The sequence below is a fragment of the Tyto alba genome, unplaced genomic scaffold, assembly GCF_018691265.1.
Source record: "Tyto alba isolate M040663 unplaced genomic scaffold, T.alba_DEE_v4.0 Super-Scaffold_14, whole genome shotgun sequence".
NCBI lineage: Eukaryota > Metazoa > Chordata > Aves > Strigiformes > Tytonidae > Tyto > Tyto alba.
Window position 1 is genome coordinate 3750331 of NW_024881276.1, and position 14060 is coordinate 3764390.

At 41.7% G+C, this 14060-nt stretch overlaps 1 protein-coding gene across 2 annotated transcripts in view; it reads right to left on the minus strand.

Annotated features, from left to right (window-relative positions):
* Positions 1–3475: 3475 nt before the first annotated feature.
* Positions 3476–14060, minus strand: part of P2RY8 (P2Y receptor family member 8) — a 36118-nt gene continuing 25533 nt past the window's right edge. For both annotated transcript variants that reach the window (XM_009966049.3, XM_032996577.2), the window contains one exon: positions 3476–8103. In XM_009966049.3, coding sequence (XP_009964351.1) covers positions 6959–8035 — 1077 coding nt within the window. In that variant the 5' untranslated portion in view covers positions 8036–8103 and the 3' untranslated portion in view covers positions 3476–6958. The remainder of the gene's footprint in view (positions 8104–14060) is intronic.

Below are 14060 nucleotides of genomic sequence, written 5' to 3' on the forward strand. Positions count from 1 at the left end.
ATATCCTAATCGTTCTTGTGAGAGCCATTTAATATTAGAATTTTAATTTTGGGCACTTAACTGCAGCTTCAGATACATCTAAAAATGTTGCCAATGAAATGGATTCTCCTAACGAACTTTGCCAGGAGAAGATACTGTCAGAATATCTTAAATCAGGTTCTCTAGAGGAACTTGTCAGGTCATTGAAAAAGAACTTGTTACATGCTCTTTCAGCAAAGGGAGACTAGAGTGTATTTGCCAGTGTATTTGTGACATTCAGGACAGATAATCATACTCTTCACCAATGCAGCTATGACAGCTTGTACGGGTAGAGTAGACTGCTGCCTGAGAATTTGAAAGAGAACAAGCAACTGTGAATGGCCCTGCCCCAAGAGGACAACGAGGTCTGCTGCTAGTCAGCCCCAGCAGCAGCAGCCTTCTAGAGAGTCAGATGATGGAAAAAATGAGAACAAAGGTGAGAAAATATGTTAGAAATGAGATTAGTAATTATATGCTTTGAAGCAAAATGAGCTGTTACCAGCAGCTGGAGGGGTTTGTTGAAGTGCAATACATCTTTACCTGAACACGAGGGACTGCTTAATCAGGGGAGTTGGACAAGGTGACCCCAAGAGGTCTCTTCCAGCCTCAATCATCCTGTGATTCTGCGCCTTGTCAACAGGGCTAAGTGACAGAGGGCCAAGCTTGTGCCCCACGCAGAGCTCTCTCCCTGACTCCGGGATAGCCTCTTCCAAGACAGGAGCAGGCAGAGCTCCCCACTGAATCCCCACTGGCAGCACCCCAGCAGGGAGGGTGGAAAAGGCCAGGTTCCAAGGCAATCCTGGCAGGCCTTAACTGGGAGCGTGAGACTGACTAGACTGGGGCCAAGGGGCTGTCTAACTGATGGTGTCCAGCCTCAAGCACTGGCATTTCAAGAAAAGTAAGAACAAGGCAATCACATAACTGCACTCCCCCCTTAATACTGCTCCAACCTCTGACCATTTTAATCTTAGGGGGTTTCCTAGGTAAGTCGTCGTTTGCCTATTTAGTAACCTACAATGAATTTCTTTTTCAGGTGCTTTCCCAGGCTTTCTGTGGACCCATGTGCTATGTGCATCTACAACATCCTTGGCAAGGTGTTCCCCAATTATACTACGTGTTATGAGACGAGATACTTATTTTTCCTGCTTATGAGCCTGGCTCTCATTAGAGAGTTATGTTATTCCCCAGTTCTTGCTTGGGCAAAGGCAGTGAATCTCATCCCAGTCAGCTTCTGCACTTCCTACCTACCTTACACCACCTCTTTTCTGAGCTGAAGACCTTAAACCTTTTAACTCACAAGGTTTTACATAAATACCTTAGATCATCCCACATGCCTTTCTCTTGACCTTTTCCACTTGTAGATCCTATCTGTGATGAAAAGACCAGAAGTGCACAAAGTTAACAAGGTGTGGGTGAACCATGGCTTTCTACAAAGCTGAGCCGATGCATGGAATGATGTATTATGATTCATAGTGGTCACTGCCGAACAACATTTTGTACACAAAGCTATGACTGGATTTCCCTACGTGCATTACTTCACACTTACCAATGCTGAATTTCACCCTATTTCATGCTGTCATGCACACTTTTGGGTATGTAGCCCAAGCATTTCCTTAGAGAAACACCACTCTAGTGAGTATCAGTGTAGACCTCATTATTTTAAACACTTTGAACTGGAAAGAAAAAAAAAAAACAAAAAAAAAAAAAAAAAAAAAAAAAAAAAACAAACAAGAAATGACTGAGTGACTTTGGATGATCTCTGGCCCTCTCATGTATCGGTGTAGATGTAGCCAGACACTGAACCCAAAACAGAGCATAGTTGGTCTAGGGAAGGTTTACCAAGGCACCACCAGCCCCGACCATCCCTGCCCAGCCCCCCGGGGCTCCCCCCACCCTGCCCATGGCCCGGCACCCCATGTCAGCCCCCGGGGCTCCCCCCACCCTGCCCATGTGTCGTGGTTTAGGCCTGATTGGCAGCCAACCACAATGCAGCAGCTCTCTCTCCCTTCCCCTCCAGCAATGAGAAGGGACAGAGAGCCAGGCTTGGGGTTCAAGATAGGACTGGGATGGGGAAAAATCCCCCTTTTATGATCACGAGCAAAAGGCAGACTCATTAGGGGAAGGAAAAAAGAACATACATTTATTACAGACACTAACAACACATAACAGAGTAGGACAGTGAGAAGAAGCATTGCCACATCTTGTGAACACCTTCCCCCCACCCCTCCCTTCTTCCCGGGCTCAGCTCTGCTCCCGATATCTCTACCTCCTCCCCCAGTGGCGCAGGGGCAGGGAATGGGGGGTGCAGTCAGCGCTGCCACTTCCCTCATCTTCGGTGAGGGGAGTGTCTGAAACTTGTTCCTCCTGCTCCATCGTGGTCCCCCTCTCACAGGAGACAGTCCTCCACAAACTTTCTCCGACATGAATTCCTCCCACGGGCCGCAGTGTTCCCCACACTGCTCCGTCATGGGTCACTAACTTCCTCTGACTGGATTCCCTCCCACGGCTGCAGCCCTTCCCGAGCTGCTCCGGCGTGGGACTCCCCCGCATGCTGCAATCCTCCCAGCGCTGAATTACAGCAACGGGGCTACCTTTTCCCATGAGACCCTGGCCTTCTTCGGGCACAGACCCTTGATTAGGTGAGCAGGAGCCACAGGCCATAAATCAATGTCTGCTCCACCGTAGATCTCCATGGGTGGCAGGGGGGGCCACCCTGCCGTCTCACCACAGGATACCGGGGGGTCTCTGCTCCGGCACACCTCCCCCCTCCTTTCTTCCTCCGTTCCTCCACTGACCTTGGTGTTCACGCAGCTGCAGCGACTCCTCCTCACCAGTCCGACTGCTCCTCACCACGTCCCTTCTTAAATACGTTATTGCAGAGGCGCAGCCGATTGGCTCCCCTGACACCAAAAAACTCCACCACTCACTCAACCCAGGACACCATGGCCCAGCACCCCATGTCAGCCCCCGGGGCCGTCAGCCCCTGCCCCAGCAATCCCCCAGCAGGGCCGGTCTCCAGCTCCCCACAGCCCTGCCCTGCCCGGCCATGGGCCCCGCCGAGCCGGGCCCCCCCGCGGGCCCGTGACCCACCCCCATCCCCAGGGAGGTGCCCGATGCCGGGGCTGGGGCTGCCCTGGTGCCCCCGGCTGCCCTGATCCAACGGGCCCCGGCTGCCAGGCCCCTTCAGATATGCACTGAAATTTAAAAATAAATGTTTTTGGTGCACCTATTGGACAAGGAGAAGGATTCCAAGTTAGCCAACACCTCATTCAAGTATTGCTGGGTTTAAAATCTGTGTGAAGGGCGTATACCAATGCCAGCTTCTAAGATATATATATATATATATAAAGAAAGAAATTAACATGCATGCAAAGAAAAAAAAAATCGATCTTCGAGATGCATGGGAAAAATAAGAGACTTAAAATGATACAGAAACCTAAAAAAAGCACAACAGCAATGGAAAACAGATTTGTTTTATTTCAAAACTTGGTTTCCTTGCCCTCTTCTAAGCTTGGAATTTTCTCACACATGGCAGGAGCAAATAAAGGAAAGAATCTTCAACCATGTCCTTTTTATTTTTTTTTTTTTTTAATTATTATATATAGAAAAAAATACCAAGCGCATTCATAGATTAAATTGCTAAACAGTAATTAAAAAAACAAAACAAAACAAAACAAAACAAAACAAACCCAAAAAAACAGAACACAAAACCAAAAAGAAGCCTATACATTCATGTCTTCAGTAAAATTACATTAACCACAGAGGCAATCAAGTAAGCATGTTGCTCAGAACCCATATTCCGCAAATCAAAGGCAATATAGATACGAACTTCTCAGTAACCTCTCAAATGGCAACCTACATGTATGTGTACATATATTTTTTTTATATATATATATATATATATATATATGTATGTCAACTCACACCCACTGACCAAGGAGTGTAGAAGTCTTGCTACCTTATAATGCTGCAGAAGGACATGTTTCCAGTGTCAAAGAACAGCATGTTGGGCCACTTTTAAAAATCATTTCTTCTTCTCTTTGCTAAAAAATTCCTCCAGAACTTCACAGTATACACCATCAAACTCAAAACATTGCTGTCTTCGGGTTCATTTTTATATTCCTTTCTCAAGGAACAATCCCACTGACCCAAATGGGAATTTTGCGTAATCTGAGCTAACGAGAGGCTAGTTAATAAAATGGAATGAAGAGGAACCTAAGTGAGATATCCTTTCTGTTCCTTTTTAGAAAATGCCAGAGGAGGGATGAAGGGCTATAAAGTGTTGCATGAAGCTAGAGAGAAGAACATTTCCAGTCAGTTGTAAGCATCTTTTCTCACTTGCAAAAGAAGCAATTCGTTATTTTTCGAAATATAGCAGTTGATGTCCAAAGTGCAAAGTTTCTGCCCTTTTGGCTCTGTTTGGTGTCAGTTACAGTGCAGGCACACTACAGCACATTTTAAGAGGCACTAAGCTCTTGAGGATCAGATTCAAGATAAATCAGTGAAAATCTGTGTTAGATCTAGGAGAAGTAATAGCTTTCATTGTAAAAATACTTCCATGTTTAAAAAAAAAAAAAAAAAAGAAAAAGGAGAGAGATTTCAGTATAACTTCCAAAAATATTCTGCCACAGCAAAATGCTGAAAACACTTTTGTTAGTGAGAAAGCTGGAATTCTGTGAAAGTGGACAGTGAAGGGACTTGACGAGCAAGGTGAAACCATGCACTGATAAATTAATACACAGGTTTGCAAAACATAAGTAAACTGACTGAATTTCTGCCTGAAGGATGTGTGATCGTTTAGGAAGAGCCGTCGTTCTTTCTTTGGATGTCCTGGAGCAAGCAGGCATTTTGGAGTATGTGCTAGAGCTGACACAGGATCTCAGAGCCCCGGACTCACGGAGGAACATATTCAGTAGGTTCCTCTCTTTCAGCACATGCAAGGTGATTTAAAGTAGCAAGCTCATCTCACCACACATCTGCACCCAGCACACAGGCTAGTGGTGCGGGGTAGCTTCCAGGCAAGTTGATGGGAAGGTTTGGACAGATTACATATCACTAAGGTTGGTCTTGTGGGCAGCAAATATGCAGATCAATTAAAATTAACACTGTGAAAATGCCACAAAACACTTCAGATGGCTTTTGAAAAGTGGTACTAGGTACACTCACATTTATCCTGCTCTAAGAACTGACAATACTTTAGCAAAAGATAAGACATATAAATATCTCACTGTTGATTTTGTGGTTATCCAGCCTTTATTGTGGAGCAATTTAGTGGTGGAAAACCATGTTTTAATCGTGTCATAGACAACGAATAAAGGCAGTTTTTAAGGACCTTGGGTGTTGTCTCTCACTTAGGCTCAGGAGCTCAGAAATCAGTATAGGTATGCTCGAGGCAGACTTAGCATGTGTTGTCTGAACCGACTATCCACGATGTCGAAGACAGCCTCCTACTCAGCATTGGATGGAGCCGCAGCACTGCAAAAGGACATCGTATAGCTTTGTCTCACTTGTGAGGGGAAAGTTGTCTGGCTCTGTCAGGTGCTTTTCGGCTCTTCACTGTCAGTGAGGGCCTGAAGCAGGTAAAAAGCTGAAAATGCAGGAAGAACTTTGCCTTTGGCTCTCCCCGGTACATATTCTGTAGCAGTTGTCTTTCCAAGCACGCAGGCAGTTGTTGAGATGTGAGAAGTGTTCAAACAAGACACAGGATATGCAAACAAGCTGGAGGAGGATATTTCAGAGAGAAGCCCCAAACACAGGACTGCACAATCAACCTATTTCCAGGGTATTTGATACCCCTCCCATTCTCAAGCATTGCTTTCATTTTTAACTCTCTCTGTTTGCCCTCTGGAAAGAAGTTTGTTCCTGACATCTGGCCATAGGGACGGGTTTTCAGCTGGTTCCTGCTGGAACAGAGTCACTCCAGTCTGTGGTTGAATTCTCATATATCCAGATGAAAATCTGGTTAATAATCCACACCACCGCCGGAAGGAAAATAAACTCACTGTCCATGCACTGTATAGAGCTACATTCTCTGATGAGGGGGATGGTGCTTCTGCGTATAGCCTATAGTGAATTGGTGAAAATTACTTCTTGATACCAATCACGTATGAGCAGCAGCATTATTACTGTAGTAGGTCAATGTGAGAAAATGTTTTCTTAAATCAACAGCTCCCCACCGTCCTGAGAAATTAATAACTTCAAGAAATTAAAATATAATCCACTCAGCAGCTGAAGTAGTCTCAAACACTGTTAGTTCTAGCTTTCTTTTCATTGTATATTTTGTTATATAAAATTGAAATAAATAAGGCAACCTAACCTTTGAAAAGGTTAGTGTGGTTTGGTTCTGATAAACAGTTGGGTAAGTGTTGTGGTGAATTCACAGTGGCTATGAATTATGCATTAATGGTAAGACGACAAGCTATTTTTACTCACTTTTTTATAGAAATACAAGAGAAAAAACAATACATTTAAAAAAAAAAAATTAAAAACAAACCACAAAAAGAACAAAACCAGCACATTGCTTAGAAAAATAATTCCCCTACCCCAAATCCAACTTCAGTGTATGCTCTATTTCATATACAGTAATATTTCACATTCAATGTGAATCACAAGCCTTTGATTAAACACTGAGATCATACACCCTGAAAGTAATCCTTGTTCTAAACTTATCCCTTGGTTTCATGCAGTAGGACTAATCCCAGGCCAACCCCTAATTATCAATGTTGGGTTTGCTTCAGTGCCTTCTTGAGTAAACTCCGTTCCTTTAACGCTTCCACTTCTCACCAGAAAATTCTGAAGTAGGATGCTCAATATGAGTATGGCTTGAATTCTGCCACTGTCACTGGAGCAAGGTATTCTGAGGGTAGCCATTCAGAAAGAAATGTTTTCTGTGTCTGCGCATGGATCTCACAGGTGCCTTTCTTCTGGGGGATGTCTAAGGCTAAAAAACACTTTCCTGCCTTTTCAAATAGACCTTTACTCCTTCTAACCCATCCATAGGTCCGCTTGACATTGACCTGGCTGACATGGTCCTTCCAGAGAATACGCTTTCCCTTCTGTTTTCCAGACTGTCACTGAGCGGTACCTTAGAGCGAAACACTTGCATGAATTTCTGGTAAAATTCTTTGGATGCAAAATAATAAATGAAGGGATCTATGCAGTTGTTGAGGCAGCTGAGGCACAAGGTGAGCTTGTAGGCAGGGTACAAACTCCTGTCATAAAACAGGCGGACGATCATATGCACAAGTAGAATAAAGTTATTGGGGGCGAAGCAAGTGATGAATACCAGAAGGACTATCACTGCCAGGTATATGGATCTAGTCTTCTGCCTGTTACCATATCTGTTCGATGTCTGAATAAGTTTCCGAATGGTGCCAATGTAGCATACAACCGTTACAACAAAAGGGATCAGGAAGAGCACAACAAACAGCGTCAGGAGGAAAGCTACCCAGGCTGCAAAGTTGGGCAGCATATTCCATTTGAGGACATCAAAACAGGTTATAATCCCCAGTTCTTCCACTTCATAGGTCAGATCTGTGCTTTCTAATGGGTAGAAAGCTAGTAGCAAGAAAATCCACATACCTAGGCAGGCAGCCAGGGCATATCTTTTTCTTCTCCACTTGATCAACTTCATGGGATATACCACACCCATGTACCGCTCGATGCTGATACAGGTCATGGTCAGTATGGAAGAATACATGTTGGAGTAGAACATCACAGTCACGAGGCTGCAAAGAGTCTTGCCAAAGCTCCAGTGGTTGCTTTGGATATGATAAGAAATTTGGAAGGGAAAGCAGCTGGCCAGCATGAGATCCGTGATGCTTAGGTTGATCATGAAGATAACAGAAGGTGTTTTGGGTTTGATGTGCCAGCAGAGCACCCAAAGGGAGAACAAGTTGCCAGGGATACTGATCGTAGCCACCAGTGTATACACCACTGGGAGGGTAATGGAGATAGCTTTATTCTGGAGCATTGCCAGAGTTTCAACATCCAGCTGGGATGATCCGTTTTTAACCATTATTCACAAGGAGGTTGTTGATTCCTGTAAGCCAGCTGGATCATATCATGAACACTTGGCTTAAAATCCTAGAGGACAAATGTCAAGAGAGAAAATCAATATGTCAAAACAGAAATTAAGAACATACTTCAGTTAATCAAACTAAGAAAAGGCCCTGTGTAGTTTGACAGATTATCTCTGGATGAACTGAATCCATTAAAACTGTCTCCTGAAAATTCTCTCCTCCCTTCAAATCATGGTAACGTTTTACCAGTTTCACTTCTTCCTAGCTTCAAACAGCTACATTTTCCCTGCTGAATGGCTTTCTGATACTTTTTGAGGTCTATACTTTTCATACCTCTTATGTTGTTGTAACATGAAGAAAATCACATATCACAAATTGAAATTAAATTGATGTCTGCATGAGAACACTGTGCCACAGGATTTCCATGAGCTAAATCTGTCTTATCTACTCTAGATGTCATGAGCTTGTTTCTTGTAATACACAGTATTTTCTGACTTTTCCCCTCCTCCCCAACTAAACAGTGATCCATTCCAAGTAAGTGCTGGATATTTTTTTTTTTAACTTTTTTTTTTTTTTTTTTTCCCCAACTGGGGAAAGGAGAACATGGAATCAATTATTTTTGCTATATTCATGATGTAAACAGAATATCAGGAAAACACCATGTATAATCAAGAGCCAGGGACAGACTGCAGTTGCTTAGAGTGGTTTACAGGCTGAAGGGACCAGGCTAAAGAAGTAACAAGCCCTCTTCTAACAAAAAGAAAAGCTATTGAGTTTCAATTTCTGCAAAATGTCAGATATTAAAAAATGTTCTGTTTGCAGCTGTCTTATTGGCGTCACCTGTAATTCTGCAAAATTAGTTTCAGGTTTGCAGTCTGCAAAGCAAAACCATGCTTTCACTATCTGGCCTATATGGATGTCTATTGGCAGATGCAAGAGCTTATGGTTTAGCTTAATTGTTTTATATGGTATAAGACCATTTAGCAGCTGCAAGCAAGACCTCAATGCCTCAGTGTGCTACGTGCATGTGTGCTTACTTTCATTAAGCTGCAGGTATAGGGGTGCAGTTTCACAAAAGGACAGGGTTCAAAAAGTGAAGAAGTGGCAATGAATGACCAGAAAAGCAGAGGACAGAGCAACAGTAAGTTCTGTAAAGAGTGGTAATAGGGGCCTGAAAAAGGCACCAGGCCAAGCCAGCTGATTACCATGGGCATGTCCGTGCAGTTTAATAAAAGAGGGGCAGAGAGTGGGTTCAGGTACACACTCCTACTTGTGGACTCTGATCTCCTGCACGGTTTAAACCAAGAATCTCTGTGCAAGACATGCCTGCTATAGGAGGTTAGATTGAAAAACAAAGGTGCCAGTCAGTTGGTATCGCTTAACCTCAAATCTAGTAAAATAAGACCTTTAATTTAATTGTGTGATCATAGCCCATGAGCAGTGTAACAGGTCAGTCCCTCAGAGAGGTCAGACCTCAGTGCTGGCTAACGTTAGCTGGAAATAACCATTCTGACAAAGCCTGTGATTTCTGACAGAGGCTTTTATTGAATAACTTACTAGACTTTTCACAAAATAACTGTTGATGGTTCCTGAGACCTGGCAAAGGTGAAGTCTCTACTGAAGGCTGCAGTTCAGTAGAGAGGTACTCAACTCTAAAAATAAGCTGAGTGCAGATCCAGAAAAAGTACAGCCGCAGCAGCAAGAAGCTCAGTGGGGGCTTATTTCTGTTGTTTCTTGGTCTGATCAATTTGACATAGTGCTTCAAATATCTGATAAAAATATTCAGAAGTAGTGAGAGTCAATATCAAACAAGTGTTATTAACTAATGTTGCCAGTCTTTCAGGAGCTTCTAGCTGAGCTTTGGAAGCCCAGAAAAAGGCACAAGAAAATAGGGGTTGCGAAGAAGTCAGAGATGCATACCTAACATATCATGCACATGCCACAGGGCAAACATGTTCCAAGTAATGAGCATATCCCATGATCACAACTGCAAAAATCCCCTTGAGCCAAATCCATTGCAGAATAACTTCTATTATTGTCAGTGGAGATGTATCAAGAAGGAAACTTACTCTTCAGTTTTCATGGGAACTTGAAAATCACTGACAAAAAGTTCTTGGAAAAATTCCCTAGTGCTATCTATTTCAACTCTTCTATCTATGACTTACCATAATAAATACCTATTCATGAACTCTACTGCTTCAGAAATCCTTCTCAAGTGGCACCCCTTTGTGCCTAAGAACCCTAAACTTCCCAAAACAAACAGAAAAATTTTATCTATATCAAAGTATCTACAGAGCTCTAATAATAAGCCTTTGAAAGTGAAAGATATTTGCTCTCACAGGCTAAGGCATCTCACCCCTAGATAATATTCCTATAGAAGTTGTATGTACTTGGGAGATACGAGTATAGGTGAAGGTGAAAATTTCCATTAAATCTCACATTGGTCATAAAGCTACTGAATACCTTTTACGTGCAGTTTTGTGCTGGGACTAATCACAGTATTTTCTTCTAAATCTATTTTTTTTTCTTTCTAATCACAGTATTTTCTTCTAAACTTGCTTTTGCTGAGATAAAATCCTGATAAGGAGATTAAAGCATGTGTAGATGCTGCAGTACACAAAACAGCATCAGGATTCATGGCCTGGCTAAAGGCAAATTTTCTGCACCTTTGGAACACTACCATCGGTAAAACAAAAGTGCCTCCCAAATACAAGCACCTCTTGAATAGGGATTGAAAGGCACCAGACTTTGTGGTTAGGTGCCTGCAAGATCTCTCCAAAAAGGGTAAGTAGTCCCTTTGGCACTGTTTTCGGTGCAGAAGATGTCTGTCACAAGGAGCAAAAGAAGAATAATGCTACGGTCCCTTAGTGTCTTCTGCAGGGGAGGTGGAGTCATGCAAAGCACACAAGACTGTGGTTGCAAGTTATTCTCGAGGTCAAATAGCCTCTTGGGGAAATGTGGAGTGCAGAAAATCCTTCTTCCAACTTTGTCTTTCCTTTTGCCAAATCCTTCTGGGGCTCTAATCCTTTTAGGAGTTGCTTCCATTCAATTTCAGGTTTCCAACACAGTTCAAATCTGTGGAACCTGCATTGATTCTCTGCAAGAGAAATTTTGCTGCAGGATAAGTTTAAAACATCAGCCCTCAGCTAAGGCTTCACATGCATAATCTGTCGAAATATAGCTCTGTTATGTAAATATCCCTGTTAGAAAGACATGGGTTTGCTTTTGTTTTGGGGAGAGCTATATTTAAACTACAACAGACAAATGGACATACAGGTAGACTGAAACAAAAACTCAGCAGGGATTCTTCAAGTGAGAAGATCCAGTCTTATTGCCAATTGCATCAGTCCTCGAGATTCTGACATAGTAAGAGAAATGTTAAGCTTTTCTGCTTGCCTCCTTTCTGAAATGTTCAGTGGGTGGATGTATTTTAGTTTTATATTAGGTATGAAGAGCACCTACAACCTCTGGCGTAACCCTCACTAAATCCAGGTAGGATTTTTTGGCTTCTCTTCATACTCCCTGTCTCATGGCACTCTGCATGGAAAGCTCACTTAGAAATTCAGTAACGCCAGGTTTTCATCTGAGCTGTAACTGTAAGCAAAGGTGAGAGGTGCTCAGTGCATTTTTGACAGGAATGGCAATTCCTTTCCCTTCAATTGACAAAAGATGACAAATAAAACATTAAAGGGTACACTGAAAATCAAACAGTAAAAAATCAGAAGAGGATTGTGCTATTTCTTTGCCACGAAAGAGCAATAGAGATGTGTCTACTTTCTTTTTAGGGAACTACTAAATAAAACTGATGTTTTTCCTCTCTTACACCTATCCTTTTCCTGTTGTCGATGTCAAGTACACCTGTGAAAAAGACTGAAAAGCCTGTAAGCCAAATGAAAACCAGAATTGCCATTTTATAAAAGGGTTTTTGATTTGTTTTGTGATTTATGATGGAAAAATAAATCTCAAAACATATCATACAGCAGAAATCCTTCCAAAACCTATTCTGCTTCTTAATTTTTGGTTCACTATCCGTCAAAGCACTACTGTGTACAACAAAAAGGCCTTATTTCATAAATTCTTTGATATTGTTCAACTTTTGTAAAGACGCCCTTCCAGCTGAAGATTGTAGGATGGCATGTTTCAGATTACAGGAAAAACAAACTGAAGTGCAATTTCAAGTCAATTGCAAACAGATTCAGAATGAAGCAAAATGAAAGCACAGATTTTATTGTAAGCACTTAGAGAAACCATATTAACAGTTTTTAATCAAGGCAAATGTGGCTGAAGAATGTATTTTGTTTTTTTCTCAAAAGACTGCATTTTTTGAAAATAACTTTTAAATTTATTTTTCAGTTGCTCAGTTTATTACTATTATGAAGCAGTAACAATTTGAAAGGTTAGGATAGTTTATGTCTACCTAAATGTATCTAAAAATGGTGAAAACGTAGGGATCCTCAGTGTGCAGTGTTCCTGATGGGGATTCAACCCCTCCTGGGCTGTCTGAATTGCTAGTGAGAAGACAGAACATTATACAAGCACAGAAAACAGATACTTATTTTCCATTGCAGATTGAGTATGAGGAAAAGGAGCTGGGAAGGCAAGGAGCCAGGAGCCAGTTATCTTGAGTCGTAGGAAAAGTTGCAAACACTTTCATATTTAGATAAAGTAAGGGGTTTTGATATGATGAAGAAAAAAAAGTGCCCTTTTGTAACACATCTCAGTTATTGTTCCTAAAGCATCATTGATGCCATTCAGAGAAACACTTCTGCAAATGTTCAAGTGCACCAAACCGAGGAATGTGAGTGAGTGCATCTCTGCTTGTGTGTTCCTTAAACTGAACAGGGGCTTTACCGAAAGAGGCTTCAGGTTTTGTATAGATGGTTCTTTCTCACTCTTGCAATAAACTTTCATGCAAATTTTAGCTTGTAGGGTTACATCTCTACATCTCTAAAAGCCAAGGGTTTGGTTCACTCAGTCAAGATCTGAACCAAAGTCTTCTAAGAAACGTCTTTGTATTGGGCCTTCCCTGTTTTTGCTGATTTCTTTTTTTGTCTGTTTCTGTTGTTTTGTTCTGAGTATCACTATTGAAAAGATCAGAAACTTGCTGAGTCTGTAGTTATGTTATCACAAAGGCTTATTATTTCACACTAGGCTTCAGTTTATCTTCTTTTAAGAATAAATACATTTGGGAAATGAGACTTCTACCATCTGCGCACTTTTGTGTACAAGTATTTCTGAGCAAACAAAACAAGACTGAAAACATCTAACTAGCTGCAATATCCCTGATCTTCTATGTCATTAAGCTTTAGAAAAATAAAGCTGTTCTTTGTTTCTTATTTTTCACCAAAGATTATTCAGACAAAGAATACCGTATGTATGCCTTCACTGCAAAAGATGGCATATTTTTTACAATGAAAGAGTTAAAATATAATCACTATATTAATCAAAAACTCTTGTGGAGACAAATGTCAGTCCTTATCTTAGTACACCTAGTTAAAGTAAACCCTATGGTGGTTATAGCTCTGACCTCAAAGAGTTAGGGCAAGGTAAAAAAAGAGCATCTTCTCTCCGCAAGGATTTCACATTGAGAGGTAAAAAAACCCTCTATCTTTTCAGTGAGAAAATGCAGAAGAATTACCAGCTTCAGTGTAGTGAGGGTGTACATGCCTGCTGAGCTTGTTAGCTATATCAATCTAGACTAAAGAAGCTTTATTAAAAAGTGAAGGAAAACAATTCTATCAGTTCTGCCTGTTAGGGAGTGCTTCTCTTCTCCAGCCTGAGAGAGTGCAAGTGGGCAGTTTCCAAGATTCAACCAAAGAAGTCTTACTAAGTGTAAAATCTAAATATACAGGTAGGAGGCAAAGAAACATCGTAATGAAATACTGCACCAATTCTTCAGAACTAGCTAAGTAATAAAATTAACTGTCCATAGCTACCTTTACATTTCCTCTGTCTGTCCTGGACTATGCAGTTTTGCTGATAGCTGAATTTTAGTTCACTTAACCTTCACCTTTGCTAACC